This window comes from Simochromis diagramma, unplaced genomic scaffold, assembly GCF_900408965.1.
Source record: "Simochromis diagramma unplaced genomic scaffold, fSimDia1.1 OVJJ01000293.1, whole genome shotgun sequence".
NCBI lineage: Eukaryota > Metazoa > Chordata > Actinopteri > Cichliformes > Cichlidae > Simochromis > Simochromis diagramma.
This window is the reverse complement of record NW_024386801.1, coordinates 6335332-6348268: the sequence shown is the minus strand read 5'-3', so window position 1 is coordinate 6348268 and position 12937 is coordinate 6335332. Positions and strand designations below refer to the sequence as shown.

At 40.1% G+C, this 12937-nt stretch overlaps 3 protein-coding genes across 3 annotated transcripts in view; 1 reads left to right on the top strand and 2 right to left on the bottom strand.

Annotated features, from left to right (window-relative positions):
- Window positions 1-77: 77 nt before the first annotated feature.
- si:ch211-245j22.3 (uncharacterized protein LOC563798 homolog) lies at window positions 78-6193 on the bottom strand. Its single transcript, XM_040025371.1, has 5 exons — window positions 5616-6193; window positions 4370-4502; window positions 1814-1963; window positions 1621-1726; window positions 78-1082 (listed from the first exon to the last, which is right to left on the bottom strand). The coding sequence occupies exons 1-5, from the start codon at window positions 5876-5878 to the stop codon at window positions 940-942; spliced, it is 795 nt and encodes a 264-aa protein (XP_039881305.1). The 5' UTR covers window positions 5879-6193; the 3' UTR covers window positions 78-939.
- Window positions 6194-6307: 114 nt separating this feature from the next.
- On the bottom strand, window positions 6308-12931 carry arntl2 (aryl hydrocarbon receptor nuclear translocator-like 2). The gene is made up of 9 exons (XM_040025365.1): window positions 12644-12931; window positions 12292-12535; window positions 11766-11872; window positions 10553-10703; window positions 10375-10445; window positions 10156-10267; window positions 9936-10026; window positions 9347-9446; window positions 6308-9224 (listed from the first exon to the last, which is right to left on the bottom strand). The coding sequence occupies exons 1-9, from the start codon at window positions 12711-12713 to the stop codon at window positions 9067-9069; spliced, it is 1104 nt and encodes a 367-aa protein (XP_039881299.1). The 5' UTR covers window positions 12714-12931; the 3' UTR covers window positions 6308-9066.
- slc17a8 (solute carrier family 17 member 8) overlaps window positions 12712-12937 on the top strand; it is a 10170-nt gene continuing 9944 nt past the window's right edge. Inside the window, exon 1 of the mRNA XM_040026874.1 lies at window positions 12712-12770. Coding sequence (XP_039882808.1) covers window positions 12712-12770 — 59 coding nt within the window. The remainder of the gene's footprint in view (window positions 12771-12937) is intronic.

Here is a 12937-nt window from a genome sequence, read left to right as displayed (position 1 = left end):
CCTAACATAGGAGCTGTGAGTTTTCTGCGGGAGATTCAGTCATCTCCGGTACGGGAAATGATTCAGAGAAACCAGAAACTGTTTGGAAAAAACAAAACAAACATTTTTATTGTCATCTTGATGTAGGAATAGTCACAACCAACAGCGGCTTTCACACACAGCGGTCCGTCGAGCTAAGTAACGCAAAAGTGAAATTTCCCATGTTTTCCTGAATCGGGGAAGAGACGTATTCCTTAAATTCTTGGAAGCCTTACTTTTGTGGCTAGTGAGCTTTAAAGAAGTACAGGCGACACCAAGTGGTGTAAAAGTGTCAGTGACGAAAAAATAAATAAATACATAAATAAAATAGAATAAAATAAAAATAATAATAGCATGATTCTCCGAGCGTAAATTTTAAGAAATAGATGTGTAAAAATTACATTTTTTAAAAGTCACATTGGTCATTTACTGTCCTGTAATTTCAAAAATACATGTTTAAAAATGATGTTTTTTTTCCACTAAGCACCGCAGCAATTTCCTAATGTTGTAAACCTGCTCAACATTTGGCAATAAAACCCTTTCTGATTCTGATAATGTTATTAGGGTCCATTACTTTGTGCAAGTTAATCTGTCCACAAGTGCAGAATTTATAATAACAGTTCTTTTTTTTCTTTTTTCACTCACATGTGTCATGTGTACATTATGGATTTACATATGTAAATTCATACTTTTTCTAAAATCTGGTATGTTTGAGGAACATTAATAACCCAGAACAGAGCAATACATAAAAACACAAACACGGCATTTCAGCTTGTGGAAGCTTGATAAAATAAGCTCCAAATGTTACAGCACTCTAAAGCAGCTACGACAAAGTTATCCAATAGATGAAGATAGAATTTAATTCCTTGAATTTTTAGCCCAAACACGGGCTGGTCCAGTGTGCCTAAATAGTGAACCACTTCAAATTAACCGTGGGTTTTCCAAAGCGATGTCCCTCTTCAGCGGCCTCCCCACCTTCACGGTGCTCGGGTCACATTCCAGCATCTCTCTGATCCAATTGTCATCCAGCGCTCCCTCTATGAACTCTTCCAGACTGATGATTGCTGCAAGGACGGGTACCGATTAGACAAACACCACTGGACTGACTGTTAATAATCTGTCTGTGAGGGTTGATACTAGTGAATGGAAAGTTTTGGGGCTAAATTTGGGGAACCACCGTCAGTAAAATATGCCTCTGGTTACATAATATGTATATTATCCAGAGTATTGGTTGCCTTTAATTATATCAAAATGGAAAAGAGCAAATCATATCTTTTAGATTAACATTTTTGCCTCTTACTTATTTTGTGGGTTGAGCAACCCATTTGCATTTTGTTATTTTTAATCAGCATCAAACATGCTACAGTTTTGTCTTCAATTAGATGCCTTATTAGGCTTCAAGGATGTTTTTATTGTTTAAAGTTGTTACTAAAGATACTTTTAAAAACAAACCACATTTTAGTGGTGGATTTATTTATTTTTTTAAATTGGATTGTTTACCTTTTCTATAGAAACATATATAATCAACTTTGATACACATAGAAATAACATTGCAGTATGATTACACGCAAAAAGGAGGGAAAAGTCGCCACCTTTCCTCACCGTTATTGTCTTTATCTAATCTCACAAATATCCTGCTGGTGCATTCTTCAGCTGTAAGTGGGTTCGGTTTGGTTAAACCAGCAGCCACGTTCATCTTATAAACAGCCTGTCCGAACAAAGAAATTCACATCAGTCGAACTGCAACATCTGGCACATCTTCTGTTTTATATACCACGACACAGAGCCTGCACACCTGCATGATCTCCAGCATTTCCTCCTTTGTGATGGCTCCGTCTCGGTCTTTGTCATAGAGCTTGAATGACCAGCGCAGTTTCTCAACAGCTGAACCTTCAATAAGCATGCTGATGGCCATGACATACTCTCTGAAGTCAACCACCCCATCCTGAGAAACGAAGCTGTTGCTAATTAGTGTCTTTCCAGATGGTATTGTATGATGGATCAAAATGTGATTGTACTTTTTGCACTCTTAATTTAATCAATTTTGACAAGATCCCCACCACCACCGGCCGCCCCCTACAGAGCCTCCATTGCGTTTTAGAAAATGGCTCTACACACTCACTGTTGTACCCATCCCCTGACATGACCCCTACATTCTGACAATCATTTAAACATTTCACATTTGGATTCATCTTGCCACCAGACCTGTTTTAGCTGATTTTCAGTCCAGATCTTGTGTAATTTTCATTCCTCAGCCTTTTCTTCCTGTTTCCATTCTATATGAATGGTTTCTTCACAGACACCCTTCCACCGAGACCATTTCTCTTTAACCTCCAAAGACCTGAACTCTTCCACGGCATGCGCTTTTAGTTTCTCTTTGATATTTGGGCTGATTGGGACCTGATGAATGTAAAAACAAAGAATTACAAGATTTATTTTTTTTACCTAATTTTTGTTTCTAAGAAAAATGAGAGCCACATATGAGGATATTCGTTTCGATAGAACAGTAGCAGTATAATGTCCTCGTAAGTGGATATCAGGCACTTGTAGAGCAAAATTGAGTATTTATGTCTAAATAACCCAAAATGTGATGTCCACATTTGTGGACACCAGGTCCTAGGAGGTTAAGCTTCAGCATGATAATCTGATAGATGGATCAACTGAAGGCCCAGATGCATCTCTGAGCAAAACTACCACAAATTTATGCCTGTCAAAATATCTAATTTTTGGCACTTTTCATAGATTAAATGACAATAAACGCTTTGAATCTTGAATCTCTTTGAATCCAAAGATATTGGAACAAATTATGTACTCTTGAGACTGGCTCCCAGGCTTCCTACAGATACAATTTTAAATGGGCTATTCGTTAAACTTATGTGAAGACAACACTGGTTCATCCCTTGAATTAGGTGCCCTTTTATTGCCTGAATGATTCAGTGTTAAGTGAAAAAAATAATTCCTCTAAAATATTTCAGGCACAAAGAGTGAAAAAAAGTGGGTTTTTCTATGAATACTTTTTTGGAAGACCTGGATAATTATTACTCAGGTTTACTTTAACCTCCTAGGACCTGAGGGAGGATAAGAAGGACAGACGCAACAACATTGTCATCCCCTATGTAGCCGGTGTATCAGAGAAACTCAGGAGAGTTTTCTCCAAGCATGACATCCCAGTGTATTTCAGACCCAGCAACACGCTCAGACAGAAACTGGTTCACCCGAAAGACAAAACGCCAAGACACAAACTTAACAATGTGGTGTATGCTGTACAGTGCAGCGAGGAATGCTCAGACCTCTACATTGGAGAGACCAAACAGCCACTTCACAAGCGCATGGCACAACACAGAAGAGCCACCTCCACAGGACAAGACTCAGCAGTCCATCTGCATCTTAAGGATAAAGGACACTCTTTCGAGGATGCCAATGTTCACATTTTGGACAGAGAGGACAGATGGTTTGAAAGAGGAGTGAAAGAAGCCATCTATGTCCACTGTGAGCGACCATCTTTGAACAGAGGCGGGGGTTTACGACACCAACTCTCTGCCATCTATAATCCAGTTTTGAGATCCCTTCCCAGACACCTTAACGCCCACTCACATCCTGGGCCATCTGACCTCAGGAATTCGCATGATAAGGTGGGGCCAGGTTTCACAATGAACACACCCGAAACTCTGGCTGATTTGGACCCACGCCCAGTTTCACACCTTGGCTCAGGCGACTAGAGGATCATCAGGGGGTCCTTTTGTCCCTCTGTGGGGGGATACTCCCACTAGGTTTATATCTGGGACTCTCCACCATTTGACCTTAGAACTGAAGAAGCTTCTCGGATGAGAGGTGAAACGTCTTCAAGCAACTTAAAGAAGTCCAGACGCTTTTCTTTGCAAGCTCCTTTGACTACAATGACCTGGATGACTGAGAACCTTCACAGACTCCTAGGACCTGGCGTCCACATATGTGGATATCACATTTTGGGTTGTTTTAGACCAGAATACTACATTTTGCTCTACAAGGGCCTGATATCCACTTACAGGGATATTATACTGCCACTGTTCTATTGAAATTTAAAGCCAATGTCCTCATACGTGGATCTCATTTTTCTTAGAAACAAAAATTAGGTTAAAAAAAATCAAAAAAAATCACATAATTCACTGTTTTTACATTCATCAGGTCCCAATCAGCCCAAATAGCAAAGAGAAATTAAAAATGCATGCCATGAAAGAGTTAAGGTCTTAGGAGGTTAAAACTTTGCAATTCTGGATTTCATGGAGGCAAAAATATAAAGAAGTGAGTGGTGACTCAATACTTTTTCAAGACTCCTGTACTGTATAGACCTACTCTATAGAGTCATGCTTACCCCATTGCTGTCGAGCGTGCGGAAAATCTGTTCTGCATACTCTGCTGACTCACTGCCCACAGTTCCATCACAGAAATGCCTTTGAAACTCGTGAAGAGCGATTAGCCCACTTGGACACTCGATAACAAACTTTCTGCCACAGATAAAAACAACAGTTTGTGTTTTAATACACGAAAGGAGTTGGAAAACAAGGGTAGTTTGAGAGAGGGGTCTGATTTGAGAGAAAATGTGTCTTAAATTGAGAATCAGTGGAATTAAGGTCAACCCATCCCCAACCTGTGTGGATTACATGTGTTTGAAAGCTTATTTACAGAGTGCGGCACAAGTGCCAAGATAATTAGGCCAAATGACATCATGGCAGAGTGAAGCTGATCAGTCCACAGGAGATAATACTTTTCTTTGTTGCTGATGCTGTTAGTTTTGCAGATTTGCCTGCAAAAACAACAAATTCTAATCTGGCTAAATACACTGGAAATTCCTACAATGCTAAAATCAATAAGAGTAAAAATAAATGTATTGATCCCAAATTCAAGTACACTCTCGCGCTGATGGATGCTTATTTTAAATATGCTCAAACATTATTTAACAATGAAATTAGCATATGTGCAAGTAATTACAATGAGCGCCAGATTGCTCTAAAAACTACATTCCAGATTTTTGTAATACTCTTGTCTCTGGATGATGTCAGTGAGAGCAGATTTCCTAATGTGGTCAAAAGCTCCCATTCAGCTGCTGTTTATACCTGTTGTTTGGAGGGGCAGCCAATCAAAGCAAAGTTGGCTCAGGAGGCAAAACTGCTTGTTTCAGTCAGAGAATGAATTGAAGTCCAGGATAATAGATGTGCAAGGATTGTTTTGAACAAAAAAATCTCTTTAAGTTGTTCTATAAATTTCATTCATTTTCACCCCTGTGTTGAGCAGCTGGATAAAACATGGACAGGTCGCCCAGTCTAACTCAGGGCAACGCAGAGGCAATCACTCAGCTTATATTTACGCCCATGGTCAATCGGGTTTCAGGACTTCACCTAACAAGGACATCTTGGGACTGTGAGAGAAAGCTGGATTACCTAAAAAGAACCCACGCAGGAACAGGGAAACCATGCAACCTCCACACAGAAAGGCTCCACCCAGCTAGCAGGTTCAAACAAAGAACCAACTTGCTTTAATAATAATCAATTTAAGGCTAAAGAAAATCTGCATCCGTTTTCAACTTCCTGTAAAAATTTAAGACAAATTCAAAAGCTTACCTGAACCATTCATACAGCTCTGTAACATATGACTTGCTTCTTCCACAAGTCCGGACAGCGGCTTGGCCCATACTGTAAAGACAAAGCAGCTCCGCACTCACCACTGACTTTACTTTGCAGAAATCCCAGCTTACGCTATGCTTTCTTAGTTGCTCCAAGCACTGCCTTACCACATCTGACAAATTACTCTGAGCTAATCTCCTCACATGAGGGGAGGTGGGGGGGACAAAGAGAACAATGTAATTACTCAAGACAGTGCACATCACCAAGGGCCATGCAACTGCAGACTGAAGGGTGTTTCTATCAGAGCCAAAAAAATCATTTAAAAATAAATAATCAACCAAAGTTTCAGCTGAAGTTTCAGTAAACTAATATTTATTCACAACCTGGGAAGACGGCCCAGACATGTTGATAATAGCAGCAATAATCCACCAGACAATATCGTCTGGAGCCCGAATATCGAACATGACTAAACTTGTGGCAGAAACCAGTATGGACAGCGGCAGTAGCAAACTGGCAAATAGCCTGGAAAATATAACCCCAAGAGTTCAGGTCCTGCCTCTGGTGGAGCAACTGGCGCTCAAGTCTCGACTTTCCATTTCAAATAATGCAGTTGTTTTTAAAAATTAAATCAGTAAAACCAAAGCAACATGCAGCTACACACAGACACGGACATGAAATAAAACATCCCCTACCTTACAAAAACTATTTTATTCTGAACAGACAGAAGCAAAACATACACCTCTTTAAAAAGGTTCATCACTAATAAACCACATAAGCTGATGCGAGCCGATTCCTTAGTTTTCTGGGAAAGTGGCGTTCACAAGAATGCAATGACATCCACAATACACAGGATGAAAAAAAATACTGACTTTTTGCCTTTCAAAAGGACCAGTCTGCATCTATGGCACAGCTTCATAGCTCCACATGTTCGGTTACAAAGAGAGCACTGATGCAACTACGTGCAGCTCCAGTTTCATCTCTGATGTGCACAGCATGCCACGTTTCATCAAGTTTATTCAGTGATACGTTTCAGCCCTCCTTTTAAAGTCTGCAGAGGCGCCACGTCGGAGACCGTTTCCAAAAAGCAGTAGAGGTTCATTTTGTGTCCAAAGGCACTTCAGACCGGACACAAGTAAGGAGGAGTCCTCTTGAGAGTTCAGCTGCTCCATCAACCGGCTCCTTAAAAATTCAAGGATTAGACATAACAGACAATTTTCTGCATGATCCACAACAAGCTTTTCCAGCCTCGAAATACGAGTTCTTGTTGAAAAATCTTGATGCGGCCTTCAAGAAATGAGGGGGAAAAAAGTATTCCCAAGAAGCAAACAGGAACTTTTTTTTTTAAGACTGCACCGTTTCATTATAACGATTATGTGAAGATAACACATAGACGTGCAGCCTTTTTGACCCCGAAAGCTCAGTGGACAACACTGGTATATGTGGACAACTGGTATATCTCACACACGCACGCACGCACGCACGCACGCACACACACGGTATAAAAATCCATGTGCCACAAACCAAATGATTTTGCTGGATTTCAGTAGTTCATGTTTTAATTTAAAAAAATCTCCTTAAAGTTAAAGATTTCAGTTAAAAGAATGTGTAATCACTAAATGTTTAGACATAGAGGATTTATTTTTAAGTAACTTATAACAGGGGATGTATATACTCAAGTTGTTAAATTTCTTATAAAAACAAAGAACAAAAAAAAAAAAAAACAGCCAAATGCAATAACTTTATTTTAATGGACCTATAAAGTAAATTTCTACATTATCTGGTCTCACCAGGATCTCAAGCCGACACCCTTTAATTTAGCATACGACAACACTTTGGTAACTCCATAACTAAGAGCCACTCATGGCCACGCTCAGCAGTGGATCACTAACAAATAGATCATCAAATCATGGCTATCAGAGGTTTCATTACTTTAGTAAAAAGCTAGAATGTGCAACTGAAAGCATGGCCAATCCTAAACTCTACATGAGGTAAATGGCAATGGGATCTATACTGCTCCGTGGACCATTCAAGTTCTCACAAATGTCACACCACAGCTCTGCAAATGTTCTACACTCAGGAGTCATGCACGTGGCTATTACACAAGAGGAAATAAAGGGGAGGGGGGAAAAAAGTTTGGAATGACACTTCTGCATAGCACAATCCCTTAACAAACATATCCATTTCAACCCTGTGTGACACATAACAAGCACATAAACATGTTCTCAGACTGTCAGTGCATAAAAAGAAGAAACGGTAGAAGGTATGGCTTACCTGCACGACTATAGAGACAACAATAAGAACAAAGATTCAGAGGTGAACAAGTACTGATACTACTTGTACAGTATGCAGGGAAGTGTGTAAAATCTTAAAAGTTGATAACTCCCTGACTCGCATCAGTCTCAAACACGTACTGAGAAGATGTGAAATGGGTTCGCTCTTCAACCATCACTACCAACCCTTAATATCAGCACTTCTAAAGTGCCCTTCTGATTTGCATGAAGTTGTACTGTAGTGCTCATAAATGACCAGCCATCAAAACTGGCAGCTCATCAACTAAAATTTTTTGAAGGTGGAACTAGTAAATTCTGAGGCTTTTTATGCAACCTATCCCTTTAAGACACATGTGGCCTGAAGACATGGTGTTTGATATCATATCGACCCCACATATAAACAGCGACATATGTTAGCATACAAGAGAAGAGGTTACTACACCGTTTGTGAGAAAAATGTTCAGATACTGACAAGAGAAAATCTCAGAGCGCCACGTCTTTAGGTGACTCTCAAAGAGAGTAGAGGTTATGGAAGTGTGGTCTGCCGCGGTAAGCTTTAAACCCACGGTTTTGGATCCTGAGGGAAGGGTTGCAAAGCTTGGCCAGTTTTTTAGGGTGTCCTCTTGCATTTTAGTCAAGCATACAGTACCTAATGAAATTACAACTTTAAAAACAAAAGAAAAAAAGAAATCAATTCAGTGCAATTGTTTTTTGCGTCACCACTCCCAACTTTTGTTTAAATGTAGGTGGAGAGAAATAGAAGCAAGGATCCAGAGCCATCATGATGTACATCATATCACTCTTCTGTGCGTTCACGGCTTCTTCAACCTTTCTGAGGCTGACGGCAGATTTAAGAAAGCAGGGAGGAGAGGAACAGGGTTTCAAGGTGAGTGGGCGGGCAGCTGCAACGTTTAAGAGGCACATCCTCTTTCTGAAGAGGGAAAGCAGGTGTCCCTTAATGTCGCCGATTCTGCTCCTGTTTGAGCAGCCACCCAAAAACTAGACAGCTTATGTGGAGAAGAGTAACTAATATATTAAATTTTAACAAAACAAAACAAAAAAACAAAAAACAAAAACAGAATGCTGCTCCTTTGAGTAAGCTTCAAGCAGTTTCTGCCATCATCAAAATGAGGATCCGGGTGTTTTCCAGCGTGCCGTTTCACACTGTAATGCAGATTCTATAAGGACCAGTGCATCTCTTCAAAGTCCACAGCTTCTCCCAAGTTTGTGTCCGTCTCCAAAAGGCTCCAGATCACTGCCATAGCTGCTTCATCACTGCTGAGGCTATTCAGGCCTGGTCCAACCACGCTCTCCAAATCCAACTGGGAATTTTCTCCTGGGGTAAGGTGGAGTGAAAACAAAAAGGAAAAGTGACCAGGTTGCAATAGGGAAGAAATAAATACAGCAAGTGACTCAGTTTATTATAACAAAGTTTATAGACAGGATGAGTGGAAGTACCCATAAGAGTCTCTCCTCCTGAGAATGCAGCTCCTTGAGGCTCACTCTCCGAGCTGGACTTTCCTGGTATTTCCATGTCTGATGTTTCTCCATTTGGGACCTGAAGACCAAAAGGGAGCACACTATAACCCTCACATCACATCTTAGACATAGTTCAGCTTCTAAAAATGTTTTATGTGAGCCAGGATAGAATAATCCTTTAATTGTCCCACAAGGGGAAATCTGGGTGTAACGGCAGCAAGAAAGACACATATACAAACAAACAGTACACAAGACACAGAACTGAAACATACACAGTTTTTACATATTTACATCAAGGACAATGGTTACCAAAAACAGAGTACTGTACCGTTATTAAATTAAAATAAAATTAAATACAGATAAGAGGCAAACCCTGGTTATAGTGTGAATCGGTTGATAAAATAGTGCAAGTTACAGCGCTGATGTAAACCTCTATGTTTGTTGGGAGCAGTTTTGATTGTACAGTCTGACAGCTGCAGGGAGGAAGGACCTGTGGAAATGCTCCTTCATGCATTAAGGATGCATGAAGTTGATTGGATTGATTGGATAAACAGCCGGCATGACTCACGCTGTTGCTGATTTGATTGTGAATTTGTGGGGACTTGTCCTGTGGCAGACTGAAGGGACTGACGTTACCACTGGAAGGTGATGAGTTCGTCCTAAAGGAAACCCACACAGAACAACTTAAAACAGCAGTATCCTTCATCTACAACAACACCAAGTAACCAGAGCATAGATGCCGATGCTGGACTTTGTGTGTTTTTAAAGTAATTATATCCAGTACATACCTGTTGAAATCCAGCAGCTCATTGGCAATCTGGGTTCCTATGCTTCCGGCATATATCATAGTCCCAGGTGTGCTGGAAATGCCCGGTATAATAGGAGGGGACTTTTTACAGTCTGACAGGGAAAAAATAAGACAGAGCAGAAGAGTTAAATAAGTGAAAGGGGGGGAAAAAGGCCCCCTACAGCCAAATAATGTGTTGATAGAATAATTTTATAAAGACCTTCAGAAGCCTTGGGATTGCTCGACTGTTCAGATTTATTTCCTGACCGACCTGCTCGACTGGGATCATATCTGGTCATAGGATGAGCAAAGAGCAAAATTCAAACTAACACACATATATACAGACGCACTCACAGATACATAAGCAAATGTACAAATCCACTGAACCATATACTCACGAGATGACTGTGTTAGTTGACACAATATATTCTAGTTCTTTGGTCCACGGATTTACAAAACTAAACCACTGACTTTGCAGAGTGACAAAAGAGCCGTATTTTGTTTTGAATTTGTAGCAGTTTGTCTCTATTTTTTCTTTACTCCGCAGCACTGTGGAAGAAAAACAACAAGAGGACAAGTCAGAGAAACACTAGAAAACAGAATCTTTAGATAACGCTGTAACCTAAAAGTACATCAGTGATCACAAAATACAGACATTTAACACTAGAACCGCCAACAGGGACATATTGATCCCCTTGCTTTTAAAATCAGATAACTTAAACCAGTGGTGTCCAAAATCAGGCCTCAAGGGCCAGTGTCCTGCAGGTTTTAGATGTGTCCTTGATCCATCACAGCTCATTTAAAATGGCTAAATTACCTCTTCAACATGTCTTGAACTTCTCCAGAGGCCTGGTAATGAACAAATCATCTGATTCAGGTGTGTGGACCCAGGGTGAGATCTAGAACCTGCAGGGCACCGGCCCTCGAGGCCTAAAGTTGGTCAAGCCTGACTTATACTAAAACCATCAGCTCATTTCATGGCTTTTTGTAAAATGAATTTATATATAGTTACATAAAGGATTGACGCGTTCTGCATCAATGGAATGTAATACTGGGGTACAACAGGCCGGAGTGAACACATGGACAACAGAGTAAAAACTAGAGTAGAAATTCAGAGCAGAGCTGCCATGTCAAATGGGTTTCATGCTTGAGGAGATGAAGCGCTGCAGCCTGAGGTGGAGCAGTGTGGATGGTGTGCTAAACTGTCAGTTTTACTTTTACAGTAATTCATTTAATATAATGTGTTTGACCCCCCACCCCTCCCCCCATAACCATGAATTGGATAAGTGGAGGAGAATGGAAGAATGGAGATATATTACTTAGTATTTGTTTGTTAATTAATTGTAATAATTTTGATTTAAAATCATTTGTAAATTAAAAAAACTTAAAATTTTACTGCAGTTTCTGCAGGATGGAGTTAAAAATAAAACAAACAAACAAACAAACAAACAAACAAACAAAACACCCACATTCCTGGCAGTTCTGTGTTAATTAGGTATTTATCTGACCTATATTAAACCTAAGAATGAAACCATTTGTTAAACATGGAAATGGCTTTAAACATATCCAAAATAGAGAAAAAAAAAACCCATACATAAATAAAAACTGCACCTTTTCGATGTCTGTCTGCTAAATGGGGTAAGTCATCTTGATGGAAGTACTCGTAGCACGATGTCCCGAGCAATTCTTGGGGAAGATAACCTAGAATGGTCGTTGCTCTGTCAAAGAAAATTGAAATATAATTAAGAGAGATCCAAATACATCCTATTACATCAACTAAGATTTCCTTTAAAATGGAAAAATTCATACAACATAAACATTTCAGACAGAGCAAGAACAGAAACATTTTTAATCTGTTAACTGAATGTTTTACCTACCACTTTTCCTATGTTGCTATAGATACACAAGCTAGCTGTTGATGAGCACTATTATTTATGACATGAACTACAAATGAGGAAAGAAAAAACCAATAAGCTAACCAATTAGTTTTATAACAAATGCTAACCAGTTGTACATTAATAATGTGCGCTGGACTCTCTGGGACTTTTAAACATTAGGCCAGATTGAAAATCAATAGTTATTTTAAAAGTAAAAATCACCACAACTGCCACACTTTGACAATAAACCCCAGTTTTACCTTTGATCAACAAAGGTGAACTTGCCATCCATGGCATAGCGCGTGATGAACTCTGTGGGTTTAACTCGGACTTCTCCATTAACCTGGGGAGATGAGTGGTTGTGGACGCGTCCCACCGCCACTAGACAGCTGAAGTGGGAGCTTTCCTGCTTGTCCACTTCACCCTCCCCTTCTGCTCCCAGCTGACTGGTCGGCCAGCTGCGCATGTAGCCTGTACAGTGGACTGTGCAGTACTTCTGCGACTCTAAAAGCAGATGCAGACACAAATCAAAAGCAGAACACAATTAACATACTCATTAAAAAGCTTTTTTTGAATTTAGACCTAATAAAACCTGCTGTGTAACATCTCCACCTTTCTTTTTGGAGACATTTCCCTGGGATTCCTTCTCTTCCACTTTGATTGAAATTTTGTTATACTTCATGCGACAGAAGAATGAACGACGAGCACCCGAACACAACCGTGCTGCACCGATTGGAAGGTCAGCCTGAACCTGCAGACCGGCTAAAGACACGAGAGAAACGTTAACCGTAATCTCTTACACACAAAAACAGAGACAAGAATATTTGCTTTACTTTTAGCATCTATTAGCCGTTCACGAGGATATAATTCAGAAGCGGACAGCTGCTCCTTCACTTTTCCCATGTC